Source organism: Microtus ochrogaster, chromosome 10 (assembly GCF_000317375.1).
Source record: "Microtus ochrogaster isolate Prairie Vole_2 chromosome 10, MicOch1.0, whole genome shotgun sequence".
Classification (NCBI taxonomy): Eukaryota; Metazoa; Chordata; class Mammalia; order Rodentia; family Cricetidae; genus Microtus; species Microtus ochrogaster.
This window is the reverse complement of record NC_022016.1, coordinates 44,331,045-44,344,131: the sequence shown is the minus strand read 5'-3', so window position 1 is coordinate 44,344,131 and position 13,087 is coordinate 44,331,045. Positions and strand designations below refer to the sequence as shown.

The following is a 13,087-nucleotide window of genomic DNA, read 5'->3' as shown; positions in this document are numbered from 1 at the left end:
GACAGATGGATGCACAAATGGATGGATTAATGAACAGATGAAGGATCCACAGGGTAAGTAGATGCATTCATGCATAGATGAATAGATTCACCAGGTGCTAGATGATAATTGGGAAACAGTGAAGGAAAATATCAACATTTGTACTGCAGTCTAAAGGGTAAGCCAAGGTTCTGCTGCACGAATTCCCAGGGACAAGCAGGAACATGTGCTAGAGGGTGGCGAGGGGCAGGGAAGCCAGAATCCTGCATATAGGACACAAACAGCAACCCAAGGAGCATGGGGGCCCTCATTTTTAAAAAGACAGAGCTTTGCTGAGAACCCCGGAAGCAGAGAAGGTGGCTAGAAGCTCCATTGAGATGAGGAAGAGCCAGTGCTGATGCCTAAGCTCTGGGTGGGGCTGGAGACCCAGCCCTTCTATGACCTGGGCCTCTTCTGACCTGGGCCTCCTGTAATCTGGGCCTCTGCATAGCTTACTCTTATCTCTCTCCGAGAAGTCTGGGCCCTTGCCAACACCTCCCTGGCCCCGGGTGCGGTCACCCTGGATAAGGTTCCACCACCAACCCCACCACCAAGCCCCGAAGTTCCTAGGAAGCCTTTGACAGAGCTGCTAGACAGGTGGGTGACTTTCTTAGACCCCTTCTTGTCACCCTTTCTGTCCCCATTGTGAGGACAGACGGCCACCCTGTCCTAGCTAGGCGAAGGACTACTTACCCAGAGGTAGCCCTGTGGAAGGGAAGTGCTGACAGCTGAGAAGCCCAGCAGGGGACAGTTGACAGGACTGTGGACCAGACCCCCGAGCTGTAGAGACAGAAACAGTAAACGTAGGTCAATCAATGAGCTGCCAAAACGCCAATATTTATTTCACAGACTTCTGAACCCATCGCTCCCCCATGAGAATCCCTGAGGATGGGGGCCAAGAAAGTGACACATGCCACATACATAGTTTCCCGTGCTTTGTATTTGATCATCACTCTTCTAGAACCTTCTGTCCAGAGAAGGCCTGACTGATGCCTATATCCGCCCATAGTCTCTACAACCAGGCAGCTCCTAGATAAGGCTTGTTGATGACCGCTAAGCCCTCCGCCTCCATCCAAGCACTTTATTTTGTAGATAGAGAAGACGAAGCCCACAGAGGGCAAGTGCCAGAGCTAGGTCACAGAGGAAGTAAGTGGTCCCGCTTGCTCCTGCACCCCAATGGCCTCCCGCATGCCTCCAGAGAGCTGTGAGGAGGTGGAAACCAGGTAAGGGGGCTCTACATCAGTACCCCTCTACAGAAGGACGCCCTGGGACAGGGGACTGGGTGGGGCCAGTAAGGGAAACACGGAAACTGGGACTTGACTGGCAGCCAGTTGCCAGTGAGAGCTGCTCACGGCTTACACTGCCTCCTGCATCGGTTGCTTCCAGCTCCTGACTAGGTGGCCCCTCAGAGCTCTGCTTCAGGTACCAACCCGGACAGCCTGTCTCTCTGGACAGTACAGTGTTATAAGGGCGGGGGGCAGGGGAGACAGCTGGGAGGTGCTGCCGCAAGAGTCAGAGAGAGACACTTGACTTTTCCCAGGCAACTGCTGCCCTCTGCTGGTGAAGAACCTGCTGGTCCTCCTCTGCTGAAACATTTGCCAGGATTTCTAACAGTCATGGGCAAAAGGGCCAAAAGTTGCCCGACACCCTCCTCGTGAGGCAGTTAGCCAGACTGAGACTCAGAGAGGAGACATGGCTGTGTCGAGGTTGCACAGCACATTAGGGGCAGAGGCGGGGCTAAACCCAGACTTCCCGTTCCTGGTTGGTGCTTTCTCTACTCTCACTGAAGTTCTACCTGAAAGCACCAGGCCAGAGACCTCGGGGACTATGGGGTTCCACTTCTTCCCAACTGGGCATCCAGGGCCCACACACTGAGAGAGAAGCCTCCAGAACGTCTGCCTCCATGGCTATGCTGGTGGAAGGGCCCCACCTTTCTTCCAGGCTGCCATTCCTGTCATCTCAGAGGAGGAAAGCAGCATCAAAGCCAGGACTCGGGCGTCTCCATGGCAATTCCCATAGGCCCTAATGTCAGCTGATTGGCAGAAATGGGCCAGAGATGGTGTAACAACTACAAGGTTCCTTGTGTCTTTAGCCGGGCGGTGGCTCACGCCTTTAATCCTAGCACTCGGGAGCCAGAGAGACAGGCAGATCTCTGTGATTTCGAGGCCAGCCTGGTCTACAAAACAAGTTCTAGAACAGCCAGAACTGTTGCACAGTCTTGGGGGAGGGAGGACCAGTGTCCAGACCCCATTTTTGCACCTGACAGGAAGCTGACATCTGGAAAGCCAGGTGCACGAAGAGGCAGGGTACTAGCTGGTGAGTGGATGTGGGCTCTGCATTGAGCCAGCATGGCACCAATCCTGCTTACACATCAACTTCCTGTAAGTGGGGCCTAGCATCTCCCTGGAAGGTCTTAGGCCTGAAGAGGACAGCTAAACAGTATGGAGCACAGGCCCGGGCACCTGGCACCCAGCAGCCCTGTGGTTTTTGAAGCCTACGTAGAATTCTCCAGTGTTTTGCATGTGCCACAGCTGAGCAACTACACAGCCAGTGGTCCTTAGGGCTCCCAACTTCTGTGCCACAGATACAGTTTGAGTGTGTTCCCCAAAGATCTGTGTGCTGGAAGCCTAGTCCCCATGGGGGCTGTGTTAAGGTAGTGAGACTTTCAGGAGGTGGGACACAGGGAGGTGATTAGGCTAAGGATGGATCACCCTAGAAGAGATTAATGTTCTCATGGGACCCCAGTTTCCCTGAGAGTGGGCCATTACCAAATGAACCAGCCTGATGCTGAGCCTTCCGGCTTCCAATCTCACCAAATGATGGTCTTCATGTGTGATCATGTGATCACCCCCATCACCCTGAATGGATTGGGGCTGTCTGATGTCCAGCTTCCAAAGCTGTGAGCCAAATAAACCTCTTTTCTTTATATAATATCCAAACTCAAGTGTTTAGTCATAGCCATAGCAAACAGCCTGTAGCAGTTCTGAACAACTGAGTTTGTGGCCATCAGAACAGAGACTTCTGGGTGAGTGGGGAAGCCAAGAAACAAGCTGTCTGACTACAGATCCCAGTGGGGTCAGGCTATAACCCCAGTTCCACAAGGGCCTGGAGTCTCAAAGCATTTCAGAGAGCCCAAGAGATGACTCAGCATGTAAAGGGGCTTGCCACCCAGTCTCACGACCTGAGCTCAATGTCCCGAACTCCCATGGTGGAAGTGTAAAACTGACACAAATTGTCCTCTGACCCCCATGTGCACCACGGCAAGCCCCCCACAAATAAATACATAAATACACGTAATTGTTAAAAATTAAAGAATCTCAGAATACACAAGCTCCACCCTCTCAAGCCTGTGCCCAGGCAGGCCTTGAGACTGACCTTGTTTGTGGCATGTCCTCCCCGACCTCCTGCTGCCCCTCCAATACAGGCCCCCTACTTTGAAATGGAGCCAAGAGTCCAAGGAGATTCCTCAAACATCCCAGTGGTCAAGCCTTTGGGAAATCCCAGGAGACCCAGAGGCCTTTTCCTGGGGTAAAAATGTCCTGAGATGTTTACTTCTGTTCCTTGAGGCCTGAGTGCATCGGACACAAATGTGTCACGATGCACATACATGCATGTGCATTGTGTGCACGTGTGCATAAGGATCAGAGGTCAACACTGGTCCTCAACCACCTTCCACCTGATTTTTTGAGACAGAGTATCTCACAGTGCCTGGAGCCCCACCCATCTCTGCCTCCCCATGCTAGCCCACACTACACAGGCCCACACTACAGGCCCATCTTTTTTACAGGAATGCTAGGGATCGAATTCATGTCTGCATGGTAAGCATTCACCACTAGGCCATCTCTCAAGATCCTTAATCCTCACTGTGACCCAGCCAGGGGCCTCCATGGCCTCTCCAGCTGCTACTGAAGATGGGGCTGTATAGTAGTAGCTACAATAGCTTTCTAGTATCACATGACTGGGTCATTCCAGGCTGGGCACAACGAGAGCAGGGAAACACCCAAGCAGCCTCCTCTAACATTCTCCCACAGCCAGTTCCCCTGCCAACCAGAGGACTGGCATGGCTCAGCATGGGCACAGCTGGCTATCACCTCCAAGAAGAGCATTGCTCCTCAACCCCCAGCAAGGATAGAGTCCAACGCACACTTCACTTAACAGCTAAAGGCCAGGGTCTTGTCTGCCCAGGAAAGAGGCAGGGCCAACAATTCCGTTGCCCAACTTTAGCCTTCCCAGGGGAGAAACAGGCTGGCTGCCAACTCATGTGGCCACCTGAGAGCCTGCATGAGCGGAGAGGAGCCTGGGCACCTGCCCACATGCACATCTGGTCCCATGGTAATTGGGCAAGGCTGGCAGCCTCCGCTCTGATTCATCCAGCTGCCAGCACCAAGCTGACGGGGCACAGCTGTCTGAGTTAGGTAGGAGGCGGGCTAGACGTGCCCAGAGAATACGGCCAGACAGGCTCTGGCGGGTCCCCCAGGATCCCCTTCCTCTGGGCCCGTTACCCACATAGATTCATGTAGGGCTCTCTCAGCTGACATGGGGGCTTTGCGGGAACACCAAGCATGGGCTGAGCACTCTGCCCGCCCACATGTTCTGGAACCCTAACAGCTCCAAGTGAAGAGATACACAGGCCTTCGCTCATCCTCCCAGGTTCAAGATGGCAGATAGTTCCCATCAGGTACCAGTTCTTTCCGGAAACAAGCCTACTTAGAGACTCCATCAGTGTCTGACCTGTGAGGGCTTACTCGGGTGTGGCCTGTGTATCAGGAAACCCTAAGACCCTACGGGAGAGAGAAGACTCCAGACCCCACTGCAGAAGCTACACTCCAGGGCTAGCCTTGTGTAAGTAACAAGGACAGACCCCAGCAGCCTCCTCTCCACGGATTCTGTCTTCCACACCGAAGCCCACGGTAACTCCCAGTCCTTCATTATTTCCCTAAAATACAAGGCACGTTCAGGCCATACTCTGAAGGATAATTTTTTTTTAAGTAATACACAGGAAAGCTGAGCAGTGGTAGCACATGCCTTTAATCCCATCACTCAGGAGGCAGGCAGATCTCTAAGTTCAGGGCCAGCCTGGTCTACAAAGTGAGATCCAGGACAGTCAGAACTACACAGAGAAAAACTGTCTCAAAAAAATAAAATAAAAGTATTACATGGGAGACTACAGAGATGGCTCAGCAGTTAAGAGCACTGGCTACTCTTCCAGAGGCCTAGGTTCAATTCCCAGCACCCACATGGCAGCTCACAAACCTCTGTAACTTCAGTTCCGGGGCAACTGATGCCCTCTTCTTGTCTCTGTGGGTATTGCATACATGTGGTGCACACACATATGTGCCAGCAAAAAACCCATATATATAAAATAAAAATAAATAAATCTCCAAAAGATAAATAAACTTTAAGTAGTACATGGCTTCATTCTTTATCCTGATCAGAGACTGGGTGCAGCCTCACTCTGTAGCAGAAGTGAGAGCCTTTCTTACTTTTCCTTGGTCCTGGTCTCCAGGTCCCCACCTGACTCCACCTCTGGCACACACACTCGCCCTGCCCCCCACACCCCCTCCCCTCGCCCCCCACTCTGAGCTTTCAGCCTCTTCTTCTGTCCACATAGCCCCCACCTCCAAGAACTCAAATCGAGATCCAGATGCCACCATTGCCTGGATCCATCAGGGCTCCCAGAACAAAACCCTCCAAGGCTGCCATGGTCTCCCTCGCCCAGAGACAGACCTCATCACCCTTAGCAATAGTCTCAAGGTCCCCTCCAGAACTCACATTGAAACTTAATGGTCACTGTAACAGGTCTAGAAGATGGCTCCTTTAAGAGACAACTAATCCAAGCTCCATCCTGCTTCCTGCCGGCCCCTTTTGATTGGCCTGCTCCATACTGATGTGACTACTTAGAATATGGATCCCCTGAGCCCTCTGGGGTCTCTGTCCTTCTTGCTATGTGGCTTTCTGTTTAATGCCACCTCCTCCAAGGGGCCCTCTCTGCACCCACTAACCGTGCGGTCCCCACTTCCAAGCCTGCTGTATCTCTGCTCTATGCTCTCTAGTTCCCTTCGACTCCCTCCTGGGTGCTGAGGTCCTGCCTGTCTTTGTCCCCTAGACGGAAGGCTGCATGAGGTGGGAACCTCGTACGTCCTGGTCACCAGTGCACTCCCAGCTCTAGCATACAGAGATGACCTGCGAACGGACAGATGAATAAAGGAATGAACGATGAACTTACATCGCATGGGTGCTCTTTCAGCTCTTAGAGCCCCAGTCTACAGCCCAGCCCGCACGGCTCCTGCGACTATTTATCTGTGCTGGGTCCCACGCTCGCTCGCCCGTCCCAGAGCTCAGGGTCCTCAGCTGCTTGGGAGATGCTCCAGATGGAGGGGTGGGCTCTGCCAGGACATAAGGGACAAGTGACGGATGGGGTGGGGCGAGCTTCCTGGTGGTTAATACCACGAAGACTGTCATCATATCGGACCGACACCTCTACTGGCTGTCATTCTGGAAGGCCTGTCTGGGCTTCTATCTCCTGTGGAATTCTGTCCTAGTCACTATCGCAAGAAGTGCAGCTAAACACAAGAAGAGTGTCGTGGGCAAGTGAAGGGCGTGATGACCACGGAGCATCCCAGGATAAGGGTGGTCAACCACCAAAGTCAGCACCGGCCTGGTGGCATCATCTCGGGCACAGTCCCGAGTCAGGCCTTCAACAGATGAGGTTGCTGGCATTCGCTATCATAAAATAATGGAATTTTCCACCCTATGACCCGTGCTGGTCTTTCACAAACACCCTTTCTCCTGGTGGGAACGCTGACTCACTAAACAGCAAAAAAAGGCTTAGCCCCCTGGGTCACTCAGCTGGACTGAGATGCTGGACCTCTCCAGCTGCAGCGGACGCTACCTGGGCACTGGTTCTCCCAGGCTAGGCAGGGCCACCACAGTTACCATGTGCCAGGTCCACTCACCTGCAGGCTGAGGGCCCGGGAGGAGAAGGCGGGGACGCAGCAGGCCAGGATGGGGCACCAGAATGGGGCTTTGCTTTTCCTGTCCTCATCAGGACACAGCCATCCTGGCTGGTTCTCCTCCCCTGCAGGGAGAGGAAGGGGGTGGGCAGAGCTAGTGAGTGTGAGCCCCAGCAGGCAGGAACTGACCCTCAACCCTGAGTGTCACCACAGCAGGCCGGGTCCCAAGGTGACCTCACTGCCCTGATCAGTGCCCAACCCCACATGCCTGTTGGTCTCAGTCTATGGAGTTGGCTCTGGTCCACAGGCAAGGATCTGGGACACCCAAGAACAGAATCCCAGCCTGACACTACTCTTGAGCAACCTGTGAGGACACCCCAACCCCTTGAGCCTCAATTCCTCTGCTGGTGGGCAGGAGTACCCGAAACCCCAGGACAGCGGGTAGAGACAGACAGATAGATCTTAGGGGCTCCATGACCATCGAGTCTAGCCAACAAATGAATGAATGAATAAATGAATGAAATAATGAATAAATAAGCAAATAAATAAATAATTGTGATTCAAATTCAAATAGAGACCTTGCTTCAAGAGTCAAGGTGAAGAGCGACAGAGGAAAGGCATACAATCTCAGCTTCGGGCCTTCACATGTGCCTACGCAGATGAGTTCAGTCATATATACACATGCATCACACATAAAAGAAAGGAAAGGAGAAGAGAGAAAGAGAGAGAGAGAAACTGTGAGGCTTTAGATGTGGCTCAGTTGGTGGAGCATTCACACAGCATGCAAGAGGCCCTGGGTTCCATCCCCAGTAAGGAATGAACCAGGTGCGGTGGCCACACACCCACAGTCCAGTCCTCAGAAATAGATGCAGGAGGATCAAACATTCAACGTCATCCCCAGCTACATAGTGAGGTCCAGGCCTGAACCATGTGCAGCCTGTCTATACGGGAGAGTGGGGTTGATAACCATGGCTCCACGCTGTGTTGGAACAAGACATGAAAAGTCCCTTGTTTACCAGAACTGAGTCAGATGCCTTGGGCTTAACATTAAAGAAATGGGAGGCAAATCTATCCCAGCTTTTGCACTTGATGGTGAGGAGGGCAGCCGGGGCTCTCCTCACGGGTAGCCTCCTCTGAGGAGCCCTTTCTGACCACTCTGGCTACGCCAGCCCCCTCTGAGGACTCATTTCCCGTGGTGCCTTCACGCTCATCTGAACTCACACATGAGTGAGAAGAAGCGGGGGTGAACAAACTAAGGTCCACCCCAGGAATTCTGTGACTAAGGAGCCTTCCTCTCTTCTACACAAGCCTGGGACAGCCAACCCAGTGTGACAGGGACACCCCCCCACAGGGTATGCGTGCCCATGTCGGTGAGTACCAAGGTGTGATGGTTGACGCTGAATGCCAACTTAGCAGGCTCCTAGATTCACCATGGAGACAACCCCTTGGGCACGCAGGGAGTTTCTGTCTTAGCTGAGGTGGGAAGATCCATGTTGAATGTGGGCGGCACTATTCCCTGGGCTGGGGTCCCGGACCGAATAAAATGGAGGAAGTGAGCTGAGCACCAGCATCCATCTCTCTCTGCTTCCTGACTGGGGATTAATGTGAGTGGCAGCCTCAGGCTCCTGCTGTGTGCCTACCCCACCATGGATGTGACGGCGGATGTCATGTAACCGGCCACCTCCCACTCATGCCACCGTGCCTACCCCACCGTGGATGAGACTGTGAATGCCACACGACCGGCTGCCTCAGGCTCCCGCTTGCTGCCATCCCTTCCCTCCCTGCCATGATTGAATGTATGCATCCCTCAAACTATGAGAAGGAAAATAAGTCGGGGGGGGGGGGGCGGAACCTTCCTTTCTTCCTTGTCTGTGTCAAAGCGATGAGAAAAGGCACTAATACGATGGGCTATGGGTCCACCTGGCCAGTGTTCATGGCAACAAAATGTGGATACAGTGGTCACCGCCCTATAGGTAACACTGGCACACAGGGACTGAGAAGCAAATCTAGGTCTTGAACGTGGCAGGCAGCAGCACCCACATGGGGACTTGGCTCTCCTATGTTCTATAGCTGTGCTCTTTGTACTAAACCTGCAAGAACCAGAGTCCCAGTGCTGCTGTCACAGAGGCCTATTGACCCTGCAATGCTAGCTCTGCCCCTAGAGATGCCCATGTGAGGGCACCTATGGTTCTGGGATCATGACAGCAGCCTCCCTAAGTCCCACACCCCTCCTTGGTGGCAAACAGGAATCAAGGACCAGGCCCACGCTGCCCCTGCTTTGGATGCGTGAGCTGCCCCCCACCGAGCCTCCAAGGCCAGCCCATAGCAGCTCCACAGTGCACCCCACTGCTCTCTGTTTGAAAATGCCAGAGGAGTCCTGGTCTGCTTGGAGGCAGGCCCAGACTCTACAGGAAGAGCCCAAGGATCGTCCCTCCCTCCCAGCCTCGTCTCCCAGTCCCCAGGCTCCACAGTGGTCAGCAATTTCAGCACAGAGCTCTGGATGTCCCTTGGAGTGGAGCACTGCCCCTCGACCCCACTAACTCTGCCTCCACCCTTCCTTCTCAACAGAGTCCCAGCCTCTGTCACAGCTGTCACATCCCTCTACGGCTGCAACTGTCTCCAGGCTGGAACAACTCAAGTTAGGACCGTCCACTTCGCGAGGGTGGGAAAGCAGACAACAGTCTGCGATTTGGAGCTTTGATCTTTCCCTGGATGGACGCTAGGAGGCACCATCTCTCTGGATGTTGCCTTTTGGGATCTTATCACATTTCCCAACATCCGTCAGTGTGTGTGTGTGTGTGTGTGTGTGTGTGTGTGTGTGTGTGTGTGTCCATCAGGCGTGCTAGAACAAGCGTTCCACAGCCAAGCCGCATCTCACCTATTTATATACACGAGGCACACACACTTGATTAAGAAATAGGCTTTGTTTCCTGTGTTTCTGCCCAACCCAGGGCTAATGGAAATGACCTGACCATGTCAAAGGTCAACTGTGCTAAACTGCGATGTGTGGGAGGTCAGAGGTTAAATGCAGCTTCCCCTTCAGACGTTTTCAACTCAAGATGAATACAGGAAGCACAATCCATTGTAACTGAAGGAGCAGGGTTAGCTCTGCTCTTCCACGGACTTCTCTATTCCTGTGTGTGCAACTGCTTGTGAGCCTGTGTGTACGCCCATGTGTGCAAGTGTATGCATGTGGGGGCGGGAGGTTCTCTGTAACATCAATACCGATGAGGGCCAAAACTTTCCCTCCACGCCCTTCCTACACAACCACGCACACAGAACCAGCCTTTCTAGGGACCACACGCCAATAACCAGAGGCAACCTGAACATAACATTTCTCCTGGAGCCTGATTTTGCATGGGTGTCTAACATATCCCGTCAATATGACTCCCTTTTGTGAAAGAAACGATGCTCGGCTTATGTGTACAAGGAGGAACCACCCCTGAGAGTGGCCCAGTCCAAAGCCCAGCTGGGCCAGAGGAGTTGGAGTAAAACACAGGGGTGACCATGCCTTAAAAATCTGGACGCTTCCTTTAACACACAAAGGCTGGCTGGTTACCCTGAGGGTCCCTCCCCAGAATGAAGGGCACAGCATTGACTGTGTTTCCTAATGGGCCCAGAAGAGGCCCTTAACCCTCCAGACCCTGGAAACTGCCCCACAAAACCTAGCCTTGCCACGGAAAGAGGGAGTGGAAAAGCCAGAGTGTGAGATACCCACCAGACATAGGACGACTCCAGGACAATACACACCAAAATGCTCTCCATCCTTGCATCCTCCCTCTGAGGACCTCCATCCCCTCTATGTTGGGGAAGCTGAAATGAAGAATCTATGCCACGGGGCATGCCACACAGCTTGCCCAGGCCACCATGGGAAACGGGCTGCCCTGTCGCCTCTCAGTTAAGGCCCAATGGTAAATAAGCAGGACACAATTGGAGATGCTGTCCCCACCCTCGGGGAACTCACAACCAGACCCTCCCCTGCTGGGCAGGAGATCCGTGGCACTCACAAACCCGGCAGTCAGACAGGTGAACGCATGGCCCCCACCCCCACACCTCACCCCAGCTCCTCCCTCCCTCCCTCCTTTCCCCTACACACCCACAGCCCATCAGGCCTTGGCGATTTATTACCATATATATTTTTAAGAATCTGACCTTCTCCTTCCAGATGGCGCCTTTCTTGCGTGCCACTGGGAGCGTTAAAAGAAAATGGAGTCGAGGTTCCCCATCTGCCACCGCCATTGTTCGTGTCACAAACCAGAGCGGCTGTGGCCACTGAACACTGAAAGCCCACTTGGGGTAAAGTGACATTCAGGAGAGGCACCAACGGCACAGCCGTGATTCCAGCTGATGTTAAACAGAGGTTTATTTAGGGCTGTGTTTGTCAGCGCTCCTGGAGCTCAGGAGCCACTGTGGGCTGAAAGCCCCAGCCCCCCTCCCCCGGGAACCATCTCCTCCAGTCTGCTAGAAGCACCCTAGGCACAACCTAACCCAGCCGTCAACTCACTGCGTGACACTGAACCTGTTGACACGTCTAGAAATAGGGACAGAATCCCAGTCATCTGGAGTTGCTGGGGAGCCTAGAAAGAATACATACGAGGCCTAGGATATACCAGGCCCTGGAGAAATGGTGGCCATTTCTAGTCACCGTCCTTCCTTTGAACACTACGGTGAGGGGCTGAGCCACCTCTAGCCTGCTCCATGCTCAGCTTCCAGGGTGAGGTCTTCACCACCGTGGACCCACTGCTCTCAAAGTTTCCAGAACCACAGCCGTCTTTAAGACCCTGTCACAGGTCCCTAATTAGTCACGGCCACAGTGGCCAAGTCGGGAGTCCTTCTTCTAAAGCCACCCACTGTGAGAGATGCCGATGCCATCCAGGGAAGCCAGCTGAAGGCCACAACTTCCCAGCTGCGATGTAGGGTCTTGTCCCCCATCCCAAAGAACAAGATCACCATATCCAGAGAGCTTGGGAAAGCGGTTCTCAACCTGTGGGTCATGAACCCTTTTGGGAGGGCTGAAGGACCCTTTCCCAGGGGTCACCTAAGACCATCAGAAAACACAGATATTTACATTGCAGTTCATAACAGTAGCAAAACCACAGTTACGAACCAGCAACAAAAAAAATGGTTTTATGATTGCGGGGGCGGGGGTCACCATAACATGAGAACTGCATTAAGGGGTCACAGCGTTAGGAAGGTTGAGAACCACTGGCTTGGGGATCCCAGCCCTGGGGTGGTTTGCAGGGTTGATGGAGATTAGGCTTAGGACACAGTCCAAGGCTTCCCAGGCCATGCTCAGAAGGAGATAGGCATCAGTGATGGGTAGCTGCCAAAATGGGGTTGAGAGATCAGACCAGAAATGAGAGGCAGGGAGGTTGCCAGGTTGCATGCAGACCCCTGGCCCAAACCTCTGATGCTCCTGTGAGTGTGGGCATGGGTATGGCCTGTCACACCCATAACCTCTCTGGAGAGCTGGCAGTGGGAGAGGCTCTGGGACCTGGAAATATGAAGACCAGAAGAATAGAGCCTTGAGAGCTGGGGTGCAGAGCCCCAACCTTCCCTTCCTTCTCTGGAGCCTTCTCTGTGCACCATCTACCAAGTCTTTATGAATGGAGGCTAACAGCTACGAAGCATGGGAAGAGACTGTGACCCAGTTCTGCTCCCAGATGCAGGGCTGCCACCACACCCCAAGCGCTCTCTCCAAAACCTAAAGCACCTGCATGGTCCCTACTCTCTGATTCCCCCAAAGCTAGAAGCTAAACAGTTTGCAGAACAACCCAGCCAGAAGCCTTGGACTATGAACCTAATAAGGCCATCTGGCCCCAAGTCACATGTGTAAGACCTGTCCCTAGCCACCTTCTGAACCTACTAGGACACCTGAGACCCTACAAACAATGAGCAAGGGCCCTTAGAGATCTAGTTTGGTCATGGATGGGAAAACTGGGGCTCAGGGAGAAGGCTGCCTTTCCCAGGACCACAGTGTAATGTTAAATCAAAGTCTCTCCCGTCCCTCTCCCTTCTCAGTCATCAGATTACCATCCTGGCACACTGTATGCAGAAGAAAATTAAATATGGTACAGGAGTGCCACATCTTTAACATGGTTCTGTTCCCTACACAC

General features: G+C 53.3%; 1 protein-coding gene across 8 annotated transcripts in view; it reads right to left on the bottom strand.

Annotated features, from left to right (window-relative positions):
• Positions 1-13,087, bottom strand: part of Arhgef10l (Rho guanine nucleotide exchange factor 10 like) — a 125,496-nt gene that overhangs the window by 28,364 nt on the left and 84,045 nt on the right. For all 8 annotated transcript variants that reach the window (XM_026781945.1, XM_005352927.3, XM_026781946.1 and 5 more), the window contains 2 exons: positions 6,975-7,096; positions 712-798 (listed from right to left, as the gene is read on the bottom strand). In XM_026781945.1, coding sequence (XP_026637746.1) covers positions 712-798; positions 6,975-7,096 — 209 coding nt within the window. The remainder of the gene's footprint in view (positions 1-711; positions 799-6,974; positions 7,097-13,087) is intronic.